Source organism: Anser brachyrhynchus (assembly GCF_964034855.1).
Source record: "Anser brachyrhynchus genome assembly, chromosome: 4".
Lineage (NCBI taxonomy): Eukaryota > Metazoa > Chordata > Aves > Anseriformes > Anatidae > Anser > Anser brachyrhynchus.
This window is the reverse complement of record NC_137698.1, coordinates 54,941,037-54,962,566: the sequence shown is the minus strand read 5'-3', so window position 1 is coordinate 54,962,566 and position 21,530 is coordinate 54,941,037. Positions and strand designations below refer to the sequence as shown.

The 21,530-nt window shown below is 41.2% G+C and overlaps 1 protein-coding gene across 4 annotated transcripts in view; it reads right to left on the bottom strand.

Annotated features, from left to right (window-relative positions):
* Nucleotides 1-11,028, bottom strand: part of PDS5A (PDS5 cohesin associated factor A) — a 79,089-nt gene extending 68,061 nt beyond the window's left edge. Inside the window, exons 1-2 of one of the 4 annotated variants that reach the window (XM_080590776.1) lie at nucleotides 10,759-11,028; nucleotides 9,777-9,947 (exon numbers count right to left, since the gene is read on the bottom strand). In XM_080590776.1, coding sequence (XP_080446902.1) covers nucleotides 9,777-9,947; nucleotides 10,759-10,785 — 198 coding nt within the window. In that variant the 5' untranslated portion in view covers nucleotides 10,786-11,028. Of the gene's footprint in view, nucleotides 1-9,776; nucleotides 9,948-10,193; nucleotides 10,383-10,622; nucleotides 10,644-10,758 lie in introns of those variants that run through there. The other 3 variants (XM_080590779.1, XM_080590778.1, XM_080590777.1) reach the window with 3 other exon arrangements.
* Nucleotides 11,029-21,530: the final 10,502 nt, after the last annotated feature.

Below are 21,530 nucleotides of genomic sequence, written 5' to 3'. Positions count from 1 at the left end.
TATGGCATGACACAGCCTTTTAACGATAATGCTGATAGGCGTTAAATCACTTAGCATGCAGGAACTTTCATACTCATCGCAGCCCACACAGGGACCCAAGTAGGAATGACTCAGAAGAATTCAAAGACAGGGTGAATTAGGGTGCACTTTCACTGCACAATTTCTCAGGAGGAGAACCAGTGTAAGAGTCTTTGAAGAAGTCTCTCAAATCAGCTTCGCTAGAAGCAGACCAGAACCAGTGAAGAACCAAAACTCAGATCAATAGCTAAATATGTCAAAATGAAATGAAATTCAGGGGCAGCCATTCTTTGTAATCTGACTGAAGGTGTTTTAACCTTTACAGGGAAACAAAGGCTGGGAGCGAAAGAGTAACTTTGGAAAACGCTACATGCTGCGCCCACTTTTCACAGGTTTAGAAACAGACTTGAAATTGGTTTTCACTCCCAGTTCAGAGAGAATTAAAAAAACCCTAAATATTAAGATTTCAACTGACTTCTTTCAGTTGTAGCAGAATATATACCATGTGTATAAATTCTACAAAGACATGGTTTTAGTACTTGGTGAAACCTCCTATTTCCTAAAGCAAAATTCTAATGACTTACCAGCAGTCTGGACTACCAGTTCCAACTGGAACAAAACTGAAAGTTTATTTCCAGATTTCCCGGTTTCCCTTAGGCTACAGAGTTATGCCTACTTTCATATTCTATACATGCTTTCTAAGAAAAAATGTCATTAACAGCTCACAAATGCAACTCCTAGACCCTCATTTACTGACTTCACACAAGCAAAAATAGTTCTTCTTTTCTTGCCACTAGAATTTTCCTGTCGATAGCAGAAGTGGGAGTTTTGGAGAAGAGACGTATTAGAAGTTTTCCAGAAATAGTGACACATATCATCTACATTTACAAAAGATGACTGAATAAGGTATTTAAATAAATGTATTTTCAGCAAAAATCTGTAAATTTTTCTTGCTTTTCCTTTTGCTTTGCTTTTTAAGCAAATGAATGTTAACTCTCCAGCAAGTCAATGCTGAGAAAGAACCACCTGTCAAAGAAAATAAATTAATGAACTGTACCTACCTCGTCCACCTCTTCCCAGATTGCTGAATTCTGCTTCTGCCATCAGAAGTAAGAAAAGTCTACTTTATCTCATTTTTATTACTGCAACAGTTTAAGAACTAAAACTTCCTTTCACTTCAACTACAATACATTGCGTCACTGTGAGAACAAAGGGCATAATTTCTGAATGATTCCTCTTTGGCTCTTCAAGTAAACGAAGATTTTTTTTAAAAAAAAGTTATATCCTTTCTAACGGACTAGGACAAAAGCCCACGGTTATTCAGAGTTAAGGGACTGAGTATTGGGTTTCATTCTTTTAAATCACAAGAAGAGAACAATTTTCATGTTCCTCAAAGTTTAATTTCAAATAATTCCCTACTAAATTATAACTATGGTTTCTTTAAGCTTCAATAATGAATTTATTATGGGAAGTATTACTGCATTTTGGATAATTAAGTACATGCCTCTATTTTCAAGCAGGAACAGAATATAACGACAGTTAAAACAAAAACAGACAACAGGACCCACCCTGCTTTGACCGCTACCTACCTGAAGGCAGAATAAAACTTTTAAGGGGAAAAATCCAACAGCATTTTCCTTCCATTAAAAAGGCAACACAAATAACGTCAGTCAGGTAAGAGGGGTTCTGTTTTTGTTTTGTTTGTTTTTTAAGCAATTTATTCCAAACTTCTGGAATAATCAGATAATCGCAATTCTCAAACTACAGATCTTCTTTACATGAAACACTTCCTAAATTCAACTATTTACTTTCATCTTTTTCAACTTGTGAGAGACGAATTCTCAGGCACTTAAAACTACACTAATAAGATTTTCACAGTAAGTAAAAGTTTGCAGTTGGCATTTCAATGGTCTTCAAAAGACTCCAGAAATATTTGATTTCTGCAGACTCCTTTTAAAGTGTTGTCCTTAAATGTTTCTCCTTCTATGTATCAATTTTTTTTTAAAAAAGGAATTTTTAAATAGAAAAGGTTTTTAAATAAGGTTTTTAAATTTTTAAATAGAATTTTTTTAATGCTTATGAATGTATCTTGCCAGTACAATATTTTTTTTACTGCTTCATCAGTTTGGTGAGTTTTGACAAATTTCCTGGAGATAGCTGTTAATTTATATGAGAAGATAATAAAAATGCAACTCTAACAACAAAATATAAGGCCTAAAATTGCTGATGACCACACCAAATAGTGTTTCAGTAAAGGTAACAGGCTGTATTGATGGAAGACAACAGAATATCATTAAGATGGTAACAGTACTTAACAAATAGAAAGAAATGGTCACTCACTCGAGAACAACTAAGACATCAAAAATGCTGACCACTCTTAACAGTACATTTGCATGGATTTTTTTCCCCCACCATGGCTGCAAAACTGATTCTAGAACTGCAGTTCTGACATCTCCATCAGATAAGCATGTATTACCTGTCTCACATTAATCAAACATTTAGGATACCCCATGCGATCTAGGTAGCACAAAATTTTCAACCTTCATTTCTGAGCAGGAGCACACGTTGCACCCCTTCCATCTTTCTTTACCCTTAACAGCACTTCCTCATGCTTAAGACATCTTTGCGATAGCCAAATTCTGATGTCAGCACAGCAGTGGGAATACAGTTCATTAGTTTACTGCAGCTGCAGAGTCAGCAAACGCACACTGCTCTGAGTGACACCAATAATAAGCATGTGGTTTAGATTTCTAGGTAACAACGGTGATTAAGAAGATATTACAGTCTGGAAGAGCTTCATATATGAAGAATGTTCAATGTGCATTGGGATCTAGACGAAAGTTAAGAACTAAAATGTCTCTAATATATCCTGTGTATATCCTGTGAACTAATGATCTGGGTTGGCTTTTTTTCCCCCTTTTTGGTAGCAAAAGACTCACATAGGCATCAAGCAGCCAAGTGGTATGAATTGATTCAAGCAGACAAGGAATACAAGTAACCTCAGATGATATTCCATTTCCCTGCCTATCAATCAGCTCCGTACTGCTGTCTGCAAACCAAGGGATAACCTCGCAACAACGCTATACAGTGAAAGAAAAATTAACACTTCATTTACGAGGCTTTGAGCATAGCTAAAACTACTGCTGTTTCGCTAACTTATGCGTACAACCCCCTCGTAGGAATGCAGTGATATGTCAAGGATTTTATAACCAAACTTTGTTTAAAATATTTGAATACACCAGGAGTCTCCCACATTATACCATAAAAATACATACTGCCAGGCACACCCACCTAAAGTAAGTGATTTACATGATTAAAGCATGCTTCTTGTACAAACCACAACCTAAGTTCAGCTCTGCTCTGCCACAGTCTTCCAGGACGAGCCTGAGAAATAGCTAACCTTCAACAGTTTTTACGTCCAATTTCAATTAATGCTCTTTTTTCATGGGGGGTGGTGGGGAACCAGAAATTTGTCATTTACTATCTGTCATTTTGTATGCTTTTAATACAATTCATCTCTTTTCCAAGGTAAACAAACCCACGCTTATCAAACCTCTGTTCAAGCTCCTCAATCCTAATGTTAATATGGTATTTGCCAACTGATCACATGCATTAAAAAAAGCCCCAAAGCTTGAAGCCATTGCTTCTTACAGTCCACAGAAAGGACTTGTGCTGTAGTTAATCAAGGTTGTTTACGAGAGGAGCTTATTGCCCAGCAGCCACCTTTCTTATTTATTGAAGCTGGAAGACCATAACTGAAGGAAAATAATGCAGGAAAGAAATATTTTATGCCCTGTGTCAAAACATCTGAGCCTAAAGACTACTGTATGCTATCCTGTCACCCCTTACAAAGTTTCTGTATGCTGCCTGTTAAACAACCTATAAAACTTTTCCTAGAAAAAAAATAAATCATTTTCTTGGTTCCTAAGCAGACAGGAGGAGGCCTGCTTTAAAGAAGTGCAAAGCACCCAATTACTGTAACTGAAGTCCGAGGAACCTGTGGTCTGAATGGGTGAAATGCAACAAAACAGTCACTTTGGAAGTCTCATTTTAGATGCGGCAAGTCAGGCGTACGAAGCCAGCTTGCCTCCCCAGCAGCTCTTCACTTCCCCACCTTTTAAGCCAGGGTTCCCATCCTGCCCTCACCTCACAGAAAAGCACGAAGCAAAACAATAAAACTGAAGAATTCTTCAAGGTTTCCAGCAGAATAAACAACGACATGAGGACTTCTGACCTAGTCTCTCCATTTTGGTGGTGTGTCACCACGAGTGAGCATGTCTCGTTCAGCAAACTTTGGTTTTTCCCTTCTCAAACTGGGACTGCTTCTTTTGTAATGTATTTACCTTTTTGTTGCCACGACACCATTAGAATAACATTGTGCATGTGAAGTTACCATTAATTACCGACGTGCTTGTAACAAACGAAAATTACCAGATTAAAAAAACAAAAGGTCTCATCATCAATCAGCTTAAAATAAAAAGTAACATCTGGGTGAACCTACACAGTCTATTTCTCCAAGGACTGACAAAATTGGGGCATTTACAAAGCAAACAGCTAACACTCCATTAGCAAAAAAAAAATCAGTACAAGATTTCTTCTTCTCTGACTAGTGGCCTGTCCTAGTTAATGAAAAATTTGATTGTTAAAAGAGTCAAACTAATTAAAAAGATTAAACTATGAGCAAATGCAAATTAGAAATTTGGCTTTAGGCTTCTCTGGCCAGCAATAGCTCAAGAACTGCAAACTGCAGTCTGCAGTTGAATACAATTAATGGAAGTTTAAAAAGTGTTAGAATAATTATCTGTGGCAATTACCCTGGCAATATGACCTCCACAAAACTACTTATATTTCTTAAATTTAAGCACACATGTACATGCAAGTCAGAGGTCTCAGCCATGAAAATACCCATCTCTTATCAGCAATTTATTAATATAATCCAACGTACAATATGGATACTTTGCCCCCCCCAAACACAATGTAAAATAGATTTTCTTCTCTAGTTTATATTTTTTAAAGTTTCCATCAAAGTAACTACATAACCATAGCCAGAGCAGATCAAAGGTCCTTCTAACTTCACTACACAAGCCCAAATAACGGCCGTATGCAGAAATATCAGGGAAGTACAGAGCAACGTGGTATTTTCCCCTCTCACACACCTCCACAGCCTACTCCAGAACACGCAAATAGCAAAACAGCAACCTTTCTCAATTTTAAAATTCTGTAACAGATGCCTAAAAAATATCTGCGCGTAATAAGTTATAAGCATTAACTGTTTCCAGCGATAATCTCCCAAAAATACAAACACAACAGGCCCAGCTACAAGAGGCCACCTCCAAATAACCAGAGGAACACCCGGAAAGACAATGGGCAGGATGGGGAGCGCTCCTTTCACCCTGGCTCAAGCCCAATAGCTTTAAAATGCCATGGGACAAGATAAGGAAGACTTCAAGGCCCGCTAAGAGTGCTGACTGCTCCAGCTGATCACAAGCTAGGACTTGGGGTGGGGCAGCAGGGGGAGATACGGAGGGGTGGAATAAAAAGAAACTTTCACAGAAAATACCTTGCCAGACTGTCACCCTGGGAAAAGCAACAAGACTACGGGACTGACTGCAACACCGCAGGAAGGTCACCCCCCCAAAAAATTAAAAACAACCGCAGAAAACAGAATGGTAACCCCAGCTATGGCAAAGAAATGCATCACCCTCTATCAATTCTGACCTACAGAACTCTTAATTTCGCAAGAAGTTTTTTTTATGCTGCCTTAAAGCTTTGTTAAAAATCTCTACGCAAACAAATCTATGAATCTACTCTTTCAGAAGGTTTCAGAAACTTTTTGTTTGCGCTTCTGTATCTTTGGTGTCTGACTAAATGTGCTTTTTACATATTTTATGAGTTAGCATTGCTTACAGACTGCTATGTATGTAAAACCAAGCACTGCACTATAAATACTTTCCTTTTTTCCTACAGATCTGTCACACACTTTATCAAACTGCATCGTTATTGATACAAATCTATACTGGAACTTGTCATCACGCATTATTTCTTCTACTGAAAAAAATTAACATGCAAGATAAAAATGGGGACTTTTGTATAGTTTCTGCATAACTATCTCAAAACATAGCCTTTGCAAACTTACACATTCAAAATTGACTCTGGAGTTTCTTTAACACTCTAAGAAAGGACTGCCACAAAAAAGAAGTTGCCTTCTCCCCTGTGCTAGCACAACCATTTGTGAGCTCTTGAAAAAAAAAAAAAAAAAAAAAACAGGCAAGAAAATGATTCAGGCTAAAATTAACACAGTATTTTTTCTCCTAAGTTTTAACCCAAATCTGTTCACCCATCAGTTTTGCCATGCGGCAAAACAAAATGCTTGCAAAGAGGGTAGAGAACAGAGGCAGGAGACAAGCAGCAGAGAGCTGCATCTTTCAGTGGCAGCTCTTGCTTCGCCTACAAAGGCTCCGAGAAAGTCAGTCTCTGAGAAACTCTGTGCATTTTGGATTGATAGAGCTATTTTAAGTCTATGTGACAATCAAGTATACTACCTTAATCTTGCTCGTAATGATGACATGGACTACATCAAAATATTATCTTGTGACCAAAGAAAGTGTATCTGAAATTTGGTATTTTACTGGCAACAATATTCAAGTCTGGAGTTTGACAAGGCAGTAAAATAAATTCAATTTTGAAAATTTTCAATAGTTACATTTTTTTGAGGTTGTAAAGAAGCTTTGCAGGACAGCAGACGGTGAGTTTCTAAAACTTCCTTCAACTATCTTAAAGGAAGAAATATAATACCGAGAGCACAATTGTTCTCAGCTTGTATTTAATTGCTGGTCTGATTTTAGACCTGAAGTATGACTTAGGTGACTGAATTGTTTGTTGTTTTCCACTTGTATTGCTCAGTGAAATAAAAGATACTGTTTCTCACCACAAACCTTACTAAATTGACAAACATTTTATTTACAGCACTAAAACCGATTGCTATCTAATGAACTGATGCATTGTAAAGAGAAACATTAGCCTAAAAAAAACTCATTTTACACCAGAAGTATGTAGCAGTAAGTTTCAACACTGCTACTCGCCAGCTGCCTACTTTGGCTTGAACTTAATTGGATCCATGACACGGACACTTGTCCCCAGCCGCAGCACAATACAGTTAAAAATCACTTCTTTAATATCTGAAATTATACACACAGCATACTGCCCCACTCCAGGAAGGCACTGACCCATCAGTGTAACCCAACACACCAAAAAAAAAAACACTTTGACACCATTAAGTACCTGAACTCCTGGTGTTTCATTCAACATACATATGCAATTCAGAAGCTTTTCCTTTCTGCATCGCTCAGAAGGTACGTGCTGATTTCCAAATTCTCAATACTTCCATTTTTGGGACAACGCTAATGTTATCATACAGATGTATCAAAACACTGTAAATGAATCTGGCCTACATTTTTATTACCCACAACCCCAAGCAGAAGGAGGGAAAGGATAGAAAAACATTCTTTTAAAAAGTCCTTGGCACAAAAGCTGCTGCTCAGGCACTCCGGGACAGGTGCCCAGAATGTCTCAAGTTCCAATAATAAGAAAACCCTTCATTACGAGAAGAGGTCTGGACACAAAAATACAGATGTGATATCAGGAAAGTTGCTAATACGGGCACAAATTTGTAGCCAGTTGTGTTGACCATGAATTTATTAAGTTAAAGAACAAAAATTTGCATGAACTGACCCAAAGACTGGTCGTCGGAACACCAAGTTACATATGCATCTTCTAAAAAAAGACACACGGAGCATCTTTAGGTCATATATGGCCGAGGAAAAGGAGAAAAAAAATAGTTGCAAGGATCAAAACATGCCTGAATTTGTACATCGTGCTAAAACTGGCTCTTATCATTGTCACATTTAAAGCTCTGGAGAGCTATCTTTATATTGAACAAAACTTTTTCAAGCATTTCCATCTCAAGTACTGCATCATAACAATATTCCATGTGCCAACGTGACTTTTTTCTATAAATGAAGCTGATGTAAAGAAGCATGGATTTCACACACAAGGATTATACGTCTATGCAAAAATGAAGAGCAACAGCATTTGTTGGTTTAGTTTTGAAACACAGCACTAGTACTTTCAATCCTCTTGATGCTTCAGTAAAGTGAACATCTGATAAAAAAAAAATCCTCAAGCCAAGATTAAGCAGTACTAATATAAGAAGAAAAATCTTTCTCTGTTGCTTCAGTGACAGTGGGGCCACTCGCAAAGTACTTGCTCCCATTTAAGGTTAGTCTACAGTTCTGAGCTCATCTGAATACCTTAACGGCACTTAATTAAAAAGTGACAGAATAAAAATATCTTAACCTGTAAGTTACATCCAACACACAAACATGTGAATTCTGTGAAACACATACGTGTGACTTTGAAATGCTATTATTTCTATTATCTCAGATGGCATGGCCCACCATTACAAGTTCTCCAACTGGGACAAAATAAAAGTCATTTAGTCTCAAAACTGCGCTCCTCCCCACTCCACACAGACTGTGATTCAAGGTCTCTGTCCAAACAAAGCTCTAGGTTCTTCTCCTATAACTGGCAATATTCCACGGCAGCTCTGAAAATACCAGGTTAGACCCTTGCATTCAACAGACAATTTTCAGAACTACAATTGGACAGCACGGCTCATTTTCCAAGTAACAACTGGCATATACCTCACCACTTTGAGAGCATCGGACAAAGCTTATAGTCTCTTCACATTTATAGTTAAGGCATATTTCAGGGTACTCAGTGACTAGCCAAGACCACAATTTCTATTTTTCAATCTTTGTGGGGTTACAATTGTGATGGGAAACACATCATCAGATGAGAGAATATTTCTGATCTCAGAAAAATCATTACTACATCTCCACCCTGGGCACAGGACCAAATCCCAGGTTACGAAAACTTTCTGGTCCAAAGACCATGGCGTTAGCAAATGAGCTGTGCCAATATTAGAGAATAAAGTTAAGTGTTGATCAATCTTCAGCACAGAGTTAAGAAATAATATGATTGTATCATAATATTTCATGTTTCTAATGGAAAAGCAGATTTAAAAAAAATTAAAAACAGAGGTAAGCCTCACAGTCCCCCAGGATGATGTCAAACAAGCAGGGAAAATGCTTTTATAACAATCCCTTTTGTTTATGAAAATTTAGCAACTTTGCCAAGCACCAGTTATACTGAATAGGAAAGACACACACAAGTTGAATCAAATTACAGAATCTGAGGCATTTTTACATATGAAACAATTTCGAAATTCCACCTACAAATTCCAGAAATTCACCTTCGTTTTCTGTAAACACGGCTAGCTTTTTGGTCAAGAACACCCTACACTAGATCGAGTTTTTTCCCCCACCCCACTACATCTTGCTCTGCTGGAACCCACAGACATCTTCTAGCTTGACAGCGAGTATTTTTGGTAATATATCCCGCAATTGTTACTTAGGATTTCACTTCAGACCTGTCTCCAACACCGCGGATGTATTTCACACACAAATTAGCTGCATCGACTCCGGCTTTGAGTGAACACAAGGGTACAGTCACAAATTACAAAAAAGGATTCCTCCTCATTAAGGAGAAGCAAGGGAGCAGCATTCCTACAAGGGTCTGTAGGCAAGGAGCGGACATTTCAGCCGCGGCAAGAAACCCCTGGCAGTCCTCCTCTCCCGCGAGGAAACGTTTCCTTTGAGAAGGGAGAGTTGCGGGGCAGAGGAGCCGCGATTACTCACCTTTAACCGTTTAACCACCTCATCGTTGGTAATTTTGTCCGTGATCTCCTTCACCCCGGGAGGGTAGTAGATGATTTTACCGTCGGCGGCAGGTTTCGGCTGGGTAGCAGGGAAGTCCATCCTGGCGCCGCCGCTTATAAACTTTCCCTCTGCGCAGTCCTCTACCGGCCTCTATCGGTCAGAAAACAAAAGTTCAGCGGATTGGGAACGACTTTCTAACCCTCTTTTTCCCATTTCTAACCCTCAATTCGCACAAGGCCCCGCTCCCCGCCGCGCCGGCCGAGCCCCCCGCCGCCGCCCCCCGCCGGCCCGGGCAGCGCCGGGGCCGGGCCGCCGCCTCCCCCCGCCGCCCCGGCCCCTCGGTTCCCCTCCGGCGCCTCCTTTCATCGCGGGGCTGCTCCAGCCCGACGCTCTCACTTCGGAGCCGACGCTTTTACAATGAAATTTCGGCCCCCATCCGAGGATGCCCCGGCCCCGGGGGCCCGCTGCGAGCCCCGGAGGAGAGGGACCGGGGGGGGACCAGCCCCGGCCCCGAGGGGAGGGCTTCGGAGGCGGCCCCCCGCCGCCGGGAGCCGAGGCCTAAGCGGTTAGGCCTCAAAACTATCAGGAGGCAGAGAAACCAACGGCGGAGGGGGAGGGAGGCGGGGAGGGAGGCAGGGAGGCGGCGGCGATCGCAAACAAAACCCCCCCGGCGGCCCCCCCCGAGCCCCACGGACCCCTCCCGGGGAGGGGGCCAGGCCGCTGGCCACTTTCCGTTTGTTCCCGCAACTTCATGGCCCCCCCCCCGGCCCCCCGGCCCCTCCTCGCCGCCCCGCCGCCGCCCCTCGGCGCCCCGCCGCCCCTCACCCCAGCGGGGCCCACAAAGACCCCCCCCGGGCCCCGGCCCCGCGCACCCCCGGCCCCCCTCGGGGCGGAGGAGGAGGAGGAGGAGGGGGGGGGGGGGAGGAGGAAGGAGGGGAGCGGGACCCGGAGCCGCCTTTACCTCATGCAGCTCCGGAAGGTGCAGCATTGAGCAGGCTCCGCACCGGCTGCTTCTCGCCGCTCCGCCGCCGCCGCCCCCCCGCCGCCGGCCGCTGCCCTGCGCTCCTCGCCGCCTCCCTGCTCCGCGGTGCGGCGGCTCCTGCTCGGGGACGGGGGAGGGGGAGCTGCTCGCTGCTGCTGCTGCTGGCGGCGGAGGCAGGGGGAGACGGGGAGGCTCCGGCGGAGCGTGCGCCGCGGGGCCACAGTGCCGCTCTCCGACCGGCCGGGGAAGGGCAGCCGGGAGGAGGCTCCGCGCCGCCCCTTCCCCCGGCCTCCCCTCTCTCCTCCCGCAGCCCTAGGCAGGATCCCCCCCTCCCCAAGCCTGGCCCGGCACGGCCCGGCACGGCCCCGGCCGCAGGGCAGCGGGGGTAACCGGCCAGAGAGCGGCGTCCCCCCGCCGAGCCTCCCGCAGGGCGGCGGCGGGCAGTACCGGGCACGGCCGCCGCAGCGCTGCCTCACGCTTGGCGCCAAAAGCCCCGGAGCGGCCCCTCAGGGCTCCCCGCGACCCCTCGGGGCTGCCTGAAGCCCTCAGAGCTCCCCGCAGTCCCTCAGGGCTTCCCCTGGCCCCTCGGGGCTGGCTCCAGCCCCTCAGTGCTCCCCGAAGTCCTCAGGGCTACCCCTGGCTCCTCAGGGTTAACCACGACCCCTCAGGGTTAACCCCGGCACCTCAGGGCTGTCCCCAGCCCCTCAGAGCTCCCCAGATCCCTCAGGGCTGTCCCCCGGCCAAGCCCCGACCCTCAGGGGTCTCCTCCTTTGCCATGTGAGGTGTGTGTGAGGACTGGGGGACACAGAGGGGACTGGGACATGTTTGTCCCCACAGTATGTGCTCTCCACACCAAGGTGCGTGGTGCTGTTGGTGGTTTTGGCGGCGTTTTGCAGCTCAACCCCATGTCTCCCTTTCAGCTCTTACTTCTTACCCCACGGATGGTGTTGAGGCCCAGCCAGTGTGATATATCACAAAATTGGTGGTAAATTGTGCACAGTGGCACCAACAGCGTGAAGGCAGGTAAATAGCCCTTCCTCAGAGAGACTGGGGATAGATCTGCAACTACACATTGACATCTACATTTTTTGCCCTCGCTGTTGGCAGATGAGCATCTCAAACATTGGCTTCCTTATAAATCTTCAGCAGGAATCTGAAGGTGCAGATCGAAGGGGCCCTTGCCAGTAACCTCAGGAAGGCTTTCCCTGTGAAATGACTCTGTAATGTAATATTCTTTCATCTTTACAAGAGATGGAATATGTCTGGAAAGAAGGTCAGTAGCAAAGTAGGATGTATCTGTCCATTTTGAATCTGCAGTTCATGTAACACATGTCCACGTATAGACACAAGTACTTATCCAGCTGCCCGCCCTGTCTCCAATTTCTTGGTTAAGCGAACCAGCTGAAAGTATCGTTGTTCTCACTTTTGAACATCTCTAGTGTATTTTCTGCAGAGGCAATTTGAGGAAGACAGCTGGGATCAGCGTGACCGAAGGGGACAAGGAGCTGGCTGAGTGTACAGGAGCAGCAGCAGAGGGGCTGGCCTGGCCTGCAGGAGGGATGAGCCCTGCAGCCTGTGGGAAGGATGTCCGTGTCCGGGTTTACAAGGGCTGGGAGGAAAACGAAGACTGAGGAGCTCTCAGGTACTTCAGGTGTAATAACGTGTGGGTAGGAATTTTCTTTTCTGCACCTGTATTCCCTATTTGCTTGCAATGTTGTCTTGGAGGAGTTAAATGGAAAGCCTTGAGTGTCCGTAGCCTACGTGAAACCAGCTCGGAAGGGTGATAGTGGAAACGACTGAGAGTTGCCAGAAATACACAGCAGATCCCAGATGCTGATTTGGGAATCTAGAACGATGCCAGGCAAAGGGTTTAGATCTGGTTGTAAGTCCAAGGTTAGAAAAAAGGGATTGTCGCCAGGCTTAAGGATCAGTGGATTGGGACACTCACAATAGAAAAGTGGCCGTGGGAGTGGGATACAGGATTCAGTTTTAAGGAGGTTTTACTGATTGAAAAGAATAATAGATAATAAAAAGCCAACTTCAAACTTCAGTGGCCGTTTAGATTAGATTTGCCTTAGAGCTCAAGTACTCAGACTAGCTGTCAACCCTTATTTGTTGTCAATAACATATGAAAATGCATATTGTCAGAACTATTATACTTTTAAGGAACTTGTTTTTTTCTTTATCTTTACCATTCTTACATTAGGTACTTTGCTTCCCAATTCAAATGACTAATATGAGCACTTCATTTGATGTAGATACTTCATTTTTAATATACTTTGAATTAACACAATAAATCAGAAACAAATCCTAAAAGATTATTCTGTTACTAAAAAGGAAAAGTATATATCAAAAACCTATATGAGCTGTCTTCAATTTAAATAGAAAAAGAGAGAATGGAAGTTAGTAAGTAAAAATGGTACAAGAAATAAATTTGAAGTGACCCTTTGTTGGATTTTTTTTTATGACCTAAATATGAAGGCAAGAAGATACTAAGCAGACTTTGTTGAGCAGAACTGAAGTCACATAGGTGTCATATTCTAGAAATTTCAGTATAATCTGTGAAGTTTCTCTTTTTAAATGTTTAAGTATTGTTGTATCCTTGAAAAGTGGTGTTTTATGTAAATTGTTAATATGACCTGGTGTCTTGTGATCTTGTAGTTACGAGTGTTTCACAAACTGACTCATCTTTACCTAGAAACCTTTACACAGCAGGTCATGAAGTAGGGTAAAGAATGAAAGGGGAGAGGGCTGCTCTCCCACAACTTGCTTTTAGTCTAAGTTAAGAACAAACACAGTACAGAACTCTACTGTGCACTTCTCGTCATTTTTATTTTCCACTGAAGGATAAGATAAACTCTTGTATTATAAGATAAACGTACTCTATAACTAATATGTAGTTAGATGTGACAGTTAATAGATTTCACTTAGGAGTGCCAGCTAAGGTTGGCTCATTCAGTTATATTTCATCTTGAGCAAGCTGTTCATGAAGCCGTGCACTGGAGTGCTCTTGGTTGTGTGGACCAAGATCTTCTTGCAGACTTCAGATAAATAGTGAAGTTAGTAATTACTATGGAATAATGTTTGAAGATTCTTAATTCTCAGGGTTGTGTTTCTGGAGTATATCAGAGAAAAAAAAAATCCCAAACACATCAGTAGAAATCTAAGTATTGAAGGAGAGGTTTACAGTAGATTTCTGCTTTCATAGACACGATTAGCCAGCAGTATGAAAAGTCTGGCCACTCCCCAGCACCGATGTTGTTGGAGCCCTGAGCTATTAAATGTAGATGCAGCTCTACTGGTAGGTAATTCCATTCCTGGTAGGATTTGCTCCTGCTCTCAGACTGTAGTTTCTGGTATCAATACAAAGCACAACCTCACTGACATACCCTGGGTCCACAGCAGGAGTATTTTGCCAGCGTGCTGGCGTAAAACTGTCAGAGGGCTCTTAGGATAGCTATTAATTTAGATGCTGTTAGTCAGATATACGCTGTTTTGAATGAGTCTTAGACAAATCATGATCAGCTAAGTTGTTGAGAGAGGAGTAGGTGCAAATTCTGTAATCACGGGCTGATTAGGCAGTGGCCCATCTCTCTCTCCGCAGCAGAGGCAGAAGGGAAGCAGCAGGATACATACTTCTGCACCATTTGAAATTCTAAAGGGCTAAAACAAAACGTGCAGTTCTGATATCAGACCCAATTAAGGGAGGTATGAATGAACACTTAACTGCCAATTAGCTTGAATGCACGCATCAAGTTTTCCAAATGTGCAAACACAGAAGCTACAGATCATCTGACCTGTGGTACTCGTAGTCTGAAGGAAGAGACCTGAAATCTGCTCGCAGACATGACTGCAGCCGCTAGTGTCTGGTTTGTTGCCTTTGCTTATTTGACCTTCACCTTTCTAATTTCAGCATGCAGCTGAGATCTGACTTGGACTCTGCTGCTTTTACAGCTGTAGCCAGGTTCACATGATCAGTTGGGTTTTAATGGATGGCTCTGTCTAATAATAAGACCTAGTCCTTTAGTCTTTACTCAGATTTTATTGAGTTCCTACCTGGCCAAATTTCTATTGAAATCTATTTACTTTTAATCCTGTTATTTTCTTTGAAGTACATTTAATCCAATCCTTTTTTTTTTTTTTAAGTTTATTAATATATTTAATCTACCATTGCAAGTGGAATTTATAAACAGACTAAAACAAAGGGTGCTATACACTCTTGTGGGGCAAGTTTGTTCCACTTCTTTCTCTGCCATGTCAGGAGAGGTTAAAGGAAAGTAGCAGGAAAAGAGGAATGTTTTTTTCTGGTAGGGGAAATAATTCAGCACAAGATTCTCAGAACAAAACGGCTTTCAAGTGGAACAGAAGAGAGCATGGAGTGATAACTTTAAGCACAGGGAATCCCTTAGCTCATGTTAAATTAAGCAACGTGCACTTAATGGTTGTCTTCAGGTCTTTGTTAGTACAGTAAGCACAGATAGTACAAGTGATCGAGAACGAAGAAGTAGTCGTATCAAGACACTGCAGTGTATCACGAACTGCAGAGTAAGTCCTATCTGTCAGTCAGCTGGGCAAACAAGTAAGAAATTCTATCTGGTGGGTTAGCAAAGCACTTGTCTTCCTAATAATAGCTATGCTCTTGGAAAGTCCTGCTTTGCAGAACCTCTCTGCAAAGGTGGAGTGTGGTCCTTCACTGTTGTATTTTTTAGGCAACAAATAGGTCAAGAGGAAACAAAACATCGTTACTTGCTTTCAGCTCTAGTATTTAGCCAGTTTTCAATATCTATCAGGTTGCTTCCTAGTTATGAATGTTTTTTATTTTTTTAATGAAAACCTATTTATTTTTTTCCATAATATACTTTTATTCCTGCAATACACAAGTTCCTCTGAACTCAGTAAAAGTCAAGCCTTAGAAAATATTTTTTTTTTGTCCTCAGTATTGCACAGAAGGTTTCTTCTTTAGCTTTCTGACTTCGGTATTAGTCCTTGTTCCTGTTCTTCTTTATTCTTTGTCTGTCGGTTTGTTCTTTCACGTATGCATCTGCACACAGCGCCTCCAATTAAAATTATAGCCTCTAAGTTTGCTGTATTGCGTTTTCAGAAAAATCCTTGATGTTTCTAATTAAACTTTGCAGTGTAATATGTCTTGGATAACAGCATCTAATTGTTTTAACTACCTCTTTTTATATAACAGTTGGTGCTTTTTACATCTTCTGTAAATTGAAAATGGTGGTTACACTCATCTGAGTTAAAGGTAGGTTTCTAAGCAATGTGTGCTGCTACAACAAAAGAGCTCCAAAATGCATCCCATTGTAGAGGTTATTTGCAGTGAAATGACTCTCATCTAGGGATATACCAAGAAGTGGTGCTTTGTCCTCACTGTGGGGACTTAACGTCTGTGTTCCATGTTCTACATTGGCCAGGCAGAAAACAAAGCCAGGAAGAAAAGTCTTCCACTTGTACGTGATAAATGCAACAAAGATGGCTTTGGAAGCAAGTTGCTTTGATCAAAGTAAAATCCATAAAAGCCTGGAGGGAGACTTGCGAGTGCTATCTCATGAAGACAATCAGCTGGAGACAGCAAGGGCTTCCTCGGGAAAGAGAAGGGAGAGTCCCACGACTCACTGACGGCTCATGGAATACCACCCGTTTTGAAGTAAGGCAGAGACTGCGTACAGGATGGGTGATGTTCTCCTTTGAAACTGATTTCTAGCCATAATCTGTTTAAATGTGTTGTTTTTTTTTTTCCCCTGTTTTTGTTAAGGACAGTTTTCTCCCGTAGTGTCTAAAACTGTCCTTATTTTGAATCACACTTGCAGATAGGGCAGTTTTACTTGCCGCCAGACTTTCATGATACAAAGCCACATTCAGAGATAACAGGGATTGGCAAGCTAAGGTAAAAAAGTGTATACTTGCAAATACACTTGCAATTTATAAAATACCGTATTGACAGAACAATTATGGTTGTTTCCTTTACTTGCAAGTTAAGTAAAATCAATGTATCAGCACCTGCATATTGGTGATATCATAGGAGAATTTTTAGAAGCCTCTTCAATCCATTGCTAGTTTTGGGCATTCACTACCTGAAGTCACAGCAATCTACTGCCTGCCATCTATCCACCTCCCTTCTAGCGGTTCTCTATTACGATGACTTGTCACCATTCACTCCATAATTACATTTTCAAGGTTATTTCCATCTCTACTCCTGATGTCTCCAAAGCACATACATTCAGACCGATTCATTTCTGACAACCAAGTCTACTTTTCTCCAATAATATCTTTAATATGAGCATTTATCTTCTTTTCTGTCCCGGAGATATGCAAGAGTCTTTGCTTGCACCACATCTCAAAAGCTTCAATTTTCTTCCTGTCACTATTAATAATTTCTCAGGATTCACATTCATAAATTGCTACAGCAAAAAATTAAGTATTTCACCAGTCGAGCCTTTCTCCATTTTGAGGTGAAATGTTTTTTCAGGCTTATATAAGGAAAGCCATGGCCGAATTAACTATTTTTCAAAATTTTCCAGTTTCTATTGGACAGGTTCTGATTGGATATATTTGATTCCAGGTAATTGAATTCATGAACAGTCTCTGTAGCTAGACCATTAAGCATAAAGTTAGCTTATATTCTATTTTTATTAATTAAGTATAGTTGCTTTATTTATGGCACATTCAAGACTAGCTTGTAGTTTTCATTATCTTTTTATTGGCTCTCTAATACTTGCTGCACAGCACAAGCATTTGTGACAAAGAGCACTAAGTCATCAGCCTACGGTCACTTAAGTCTATTGCAAATCCAACTTTTCAGTTCTGAAAAGTCCTTCACATTTTTTTTTCCCCAGCCAGGTTATAAGGAAATCTGCAGTTAGCTGCAGTTGCAACAGTAGCACATGGCTATTTGTTTGCTTGATATTTTTTGAAAAACAAGGCGGATTTGGGGAATTTCTGAGTGCATAGGACCATTCTTAGATGAAATACCACCAAGAAAACTGGGAAAGTTTGGTAATACATTTAGCCCACAACAGCTGCCCACTGAAGGGGAGATGATAAGAACAGTCTCCCTCTTCCCCAGTTAGATGGGGACTGTTCTACGATCTGTTAAAAATGAGAACACGTGTGGTACTAAAGTTCTGATTAAGAGGCTTCTTCAGGAGAAGTATTGATTGGGTTTGTAATGCTGCTGTTCCTCATTCTTTCTCAGGTACAATGCCTGCTGCTTGCAGTAAAGAAAAGAATGATATGAAAATTACAAGTGAGACCTGGAATTTACCATTATGGTCAAAGAAAGATGTTTGATGAATGGATGCGAAATCTCAGAACTGTAATGTAATGATGGGGTCACTTCCTCATGATGGATAGATATGTTGTGTACTCTTCAGAGCCTTAAAAAAAGGGTTGCATTCATCATACTCAGGGAAGCTTCAAAGTGTTCGGGTATGACTTGAAGCAATAGAATCATTACAATTTGCCTTTGAACAAAGTCAGGAAATGTATTGATCATATAGGTTTATGCTGCTAGAAAAACAGCTAATGATGGCTCTGCCGATGTGTTCTGTGAACAGCTTGAGGGAATGTTCATTAAAACCTTACACCATGTATGCCGCTGCACCATTTGGGAGCTTGAATGTAAAAGCTGGAATTACAAACCCTTGTAAAGAACAATTTGAGTTTGCAAAATACAATAGCATATCTGAATTCTGCTGCACCAGTCATTTCACCCTTACAAAGCTTCTTCGGTTAATGCGTGGGATTTTTGCATCCATGCAGGTTATGACAGCATGACAAAGGAGCACGCTGACAACGCAGTGATCATCAGCATGGAACTTCAAGTGTCAGTGGAAGAACACTTTCCTAAACTCAGGATATGTGGTGAACCACAGCATGTATGCATTTAGTATAAAATTAAATCTCAATATGCTGTTTCACACATCTCTTCCTCCTGGTCCCTTGTCTAGAAAACATGAAAACCATAGGACTTTTGTCTAGAATAGTGTGGTGAGAGGTGAAAGAGGAAAATACATCAGATGATGTCTGGAGTAAAAAGAGCGCTCTTGTTTTCTCGAATGTGCTGGTGCATGGTGTTCAATAACAACAATACTGGTCAATAGAGAAGGTGACTGAGTTTATGTGAGCCAGCGCTTGAATGGGTATTTAACAAAGTGGACCATGAATGTGTGTCTAAGGAGAGGACAAAATACCGGTTATTAAGCAGACAAAGCCAGAAGTAGGCTAGACAAGGCAAAAGCAAACACAGAAATGAGAAAAGCATAGTCTTGACAGGCATGAATGCTTAGCAATACAAAAGTTGTGTTCACAATAGCCACATTCCTAACCAAAAATTTGCTGTGACCAAATATTGGAAAGTCCGCGATGGTATGGTCACAGAACGTGGTGTTATTGAATGCCAGCATTCAATCATCAAAATTCATCCACTTTGTAAAGTGGAGTGATACGTATCCACTTACAATTTTACCAACATCTAATAGCACTATTTATATCCTATCTGAATTTGGCAAGGCAGCTCATGTGTACTCTGTGTAATATACTGTAACTACACTGTATGAAGTGCATAAGCACTTGCTTTCTTAAGTATATCTTGGTACTGTTCTTTTTATCTTCCAGACACTGCGTATTTATGCCTAATCTATTATATTTTCAGTTAAGCACATGCTAAAACTGTCAGCCTCCTTTATCTGACAGTATTAAAAAGGCAGACAAAGATTTTTAGCGAGCATGTGAACATTTTAAGCTGCTACTTTATATGTACTCATTTTTTGATTATGGGATGTCATTGATTTATATATGATAAATATTTTTTAAACTTCCTTGAAGATCTGCTTAGCAGCCATCTGTAATCCTGCACATGGAGAAAAAAAACTCGAGTGAAACAGTTTCTTCATTAATTTTCAGTATCATTTAGCTCTGACACTGCCTTGGTTCACTCAGTCAGGCTTCTATCCTTCAAAAAATGTAAGAGTGTGTTCTCTCACAGAGCTTTATAGTAAAAAAGATTTAAGTGGAAGAATAAGTTGATAAATCGAACAGATTCTGGATATAGTAAGAACAGAACAACATTACTTATAGAGGAAGAAAACGTTAGGTAGTAACTCACAATAGGTCCTTTAAACTCCTAAGCAGGTAGCTTCATATAGCAAGGAAGAAATAAGACTAAATAAGTACACAAGTGCTGACATAATCTGTGAATAAATAAATAAATAAAAACAAGAGCTTTACAGTTTCCTGAATTCAAGCTAATTTGCAGTAATATTTAGTCTGCTGTAACAACCCCCAGTTTTGGGGTTTGTCTCTGTTTTCCTTTCTAAAAGGATTTTCCCATGGCCCATTGCTAGCTATGAGAAGTGGGAACACAAGAAAAAGTATGAATGAGCAAGAGAAATGGTAGGAATTGCGATGAACACGTGCTAGAGAATCTGGAGCTAGCTGAGCATCAGGGAGTTTCATGTGAGTGAAAAAAGTAGAGAGAGAAGGTGAAAAAAACAGCCCCGAGTGAATCGCAGGTATATTTTAAATATCATTGTTTATGATCAGTAAGTACACTGTTGCCAAATTCAAGTTGAACTGGAGAAGCCAAATTTTGCAAACAATATGATTAAATGCTCTCTTACATATCTTAAAACTAGGTACACCTACGGTTAATATTTACTTAATATCAACCTACTTTCTAGTTTGATTTTGGCTTTGCATATTTGGAAGCTACAAAAAGTCTTCTCTGAAACTAGATGAAAGAACTTGAAATATTTTTACGAATCAGAGCATACTAATAAAATTCAAAGTTAAAAAAGAGATTGTTGTGGATTTTTTCTCCCGTTTACATATGAAGGGGAGTTCCAGGTCAGCTGAAGAGCCGCATCAAAATATATAGGGAGTTTTTGTTTCTGCATGCCTGCTTGCTGTTTTGAGGCTCCCATGGTTAGTAAATGTTAGTCTTCTTGCTGAACCTGGGGAAGAACATGTTTGTGACAGCAGCTGTAGTTGTCCTTGGGAGTGATACAGCCTGCCATCCACAAAAGGGAGAACCTGACTGTTTAGACTGTTGACAGGTAAATTAAACAAACCTAACATAGAGAAGTGTTGTTTCTCTTACACTTCATTTCTAATAATAGGTTTAAACATAATCCGGATAGAGATTTGTTTTGTATGTGCCTTTAATCACTGCTGAATTTGAAAAGTGGATGTGTAAGCAGCAGCAATTAGGAGTGTCCAAAAAGATTCACCAGGAGTCATCAGAGGCACGGACTGCGTAATGCTGCTGAGGAGAGTAACTGCTAACACATGCATGGATGAGGGAAAATTTGTGATTTGTTTTTCTGACAAGTATTTAACCATTTTCAGTTTCTACTCTTCAGTACTATGTAGTATATATAGTTTATTTTTAGTATGTAGCAAATGGTCCTGTTCATAACAAAAAATGACGCGAAGATAAAATTCTTATTTGGTTTCAAAGTGCCCATTGTTCTCTCCTAACCATCACCACTGCGTAGGAGAAATCACACCTCAGGAGTGGAAGAAACGCATAGAAGAAATGAATTAATCCTCTTTCAATGTTCTTTTAAGTTATTGTGTTCTTTCTTCCAGGTTTTGGGGAGTGTAAACAAGATGAGTCAAGTAATTGAAAGAGTTCAGTGTTTGATTATCTATTTGAAGAAAGCTTAAACATGTTTTCATGCTAGTTGTATTAACTGTTTTTGTTTCTTTTTTTTTTTTTTTAGGTTGTCTATTACAGATGG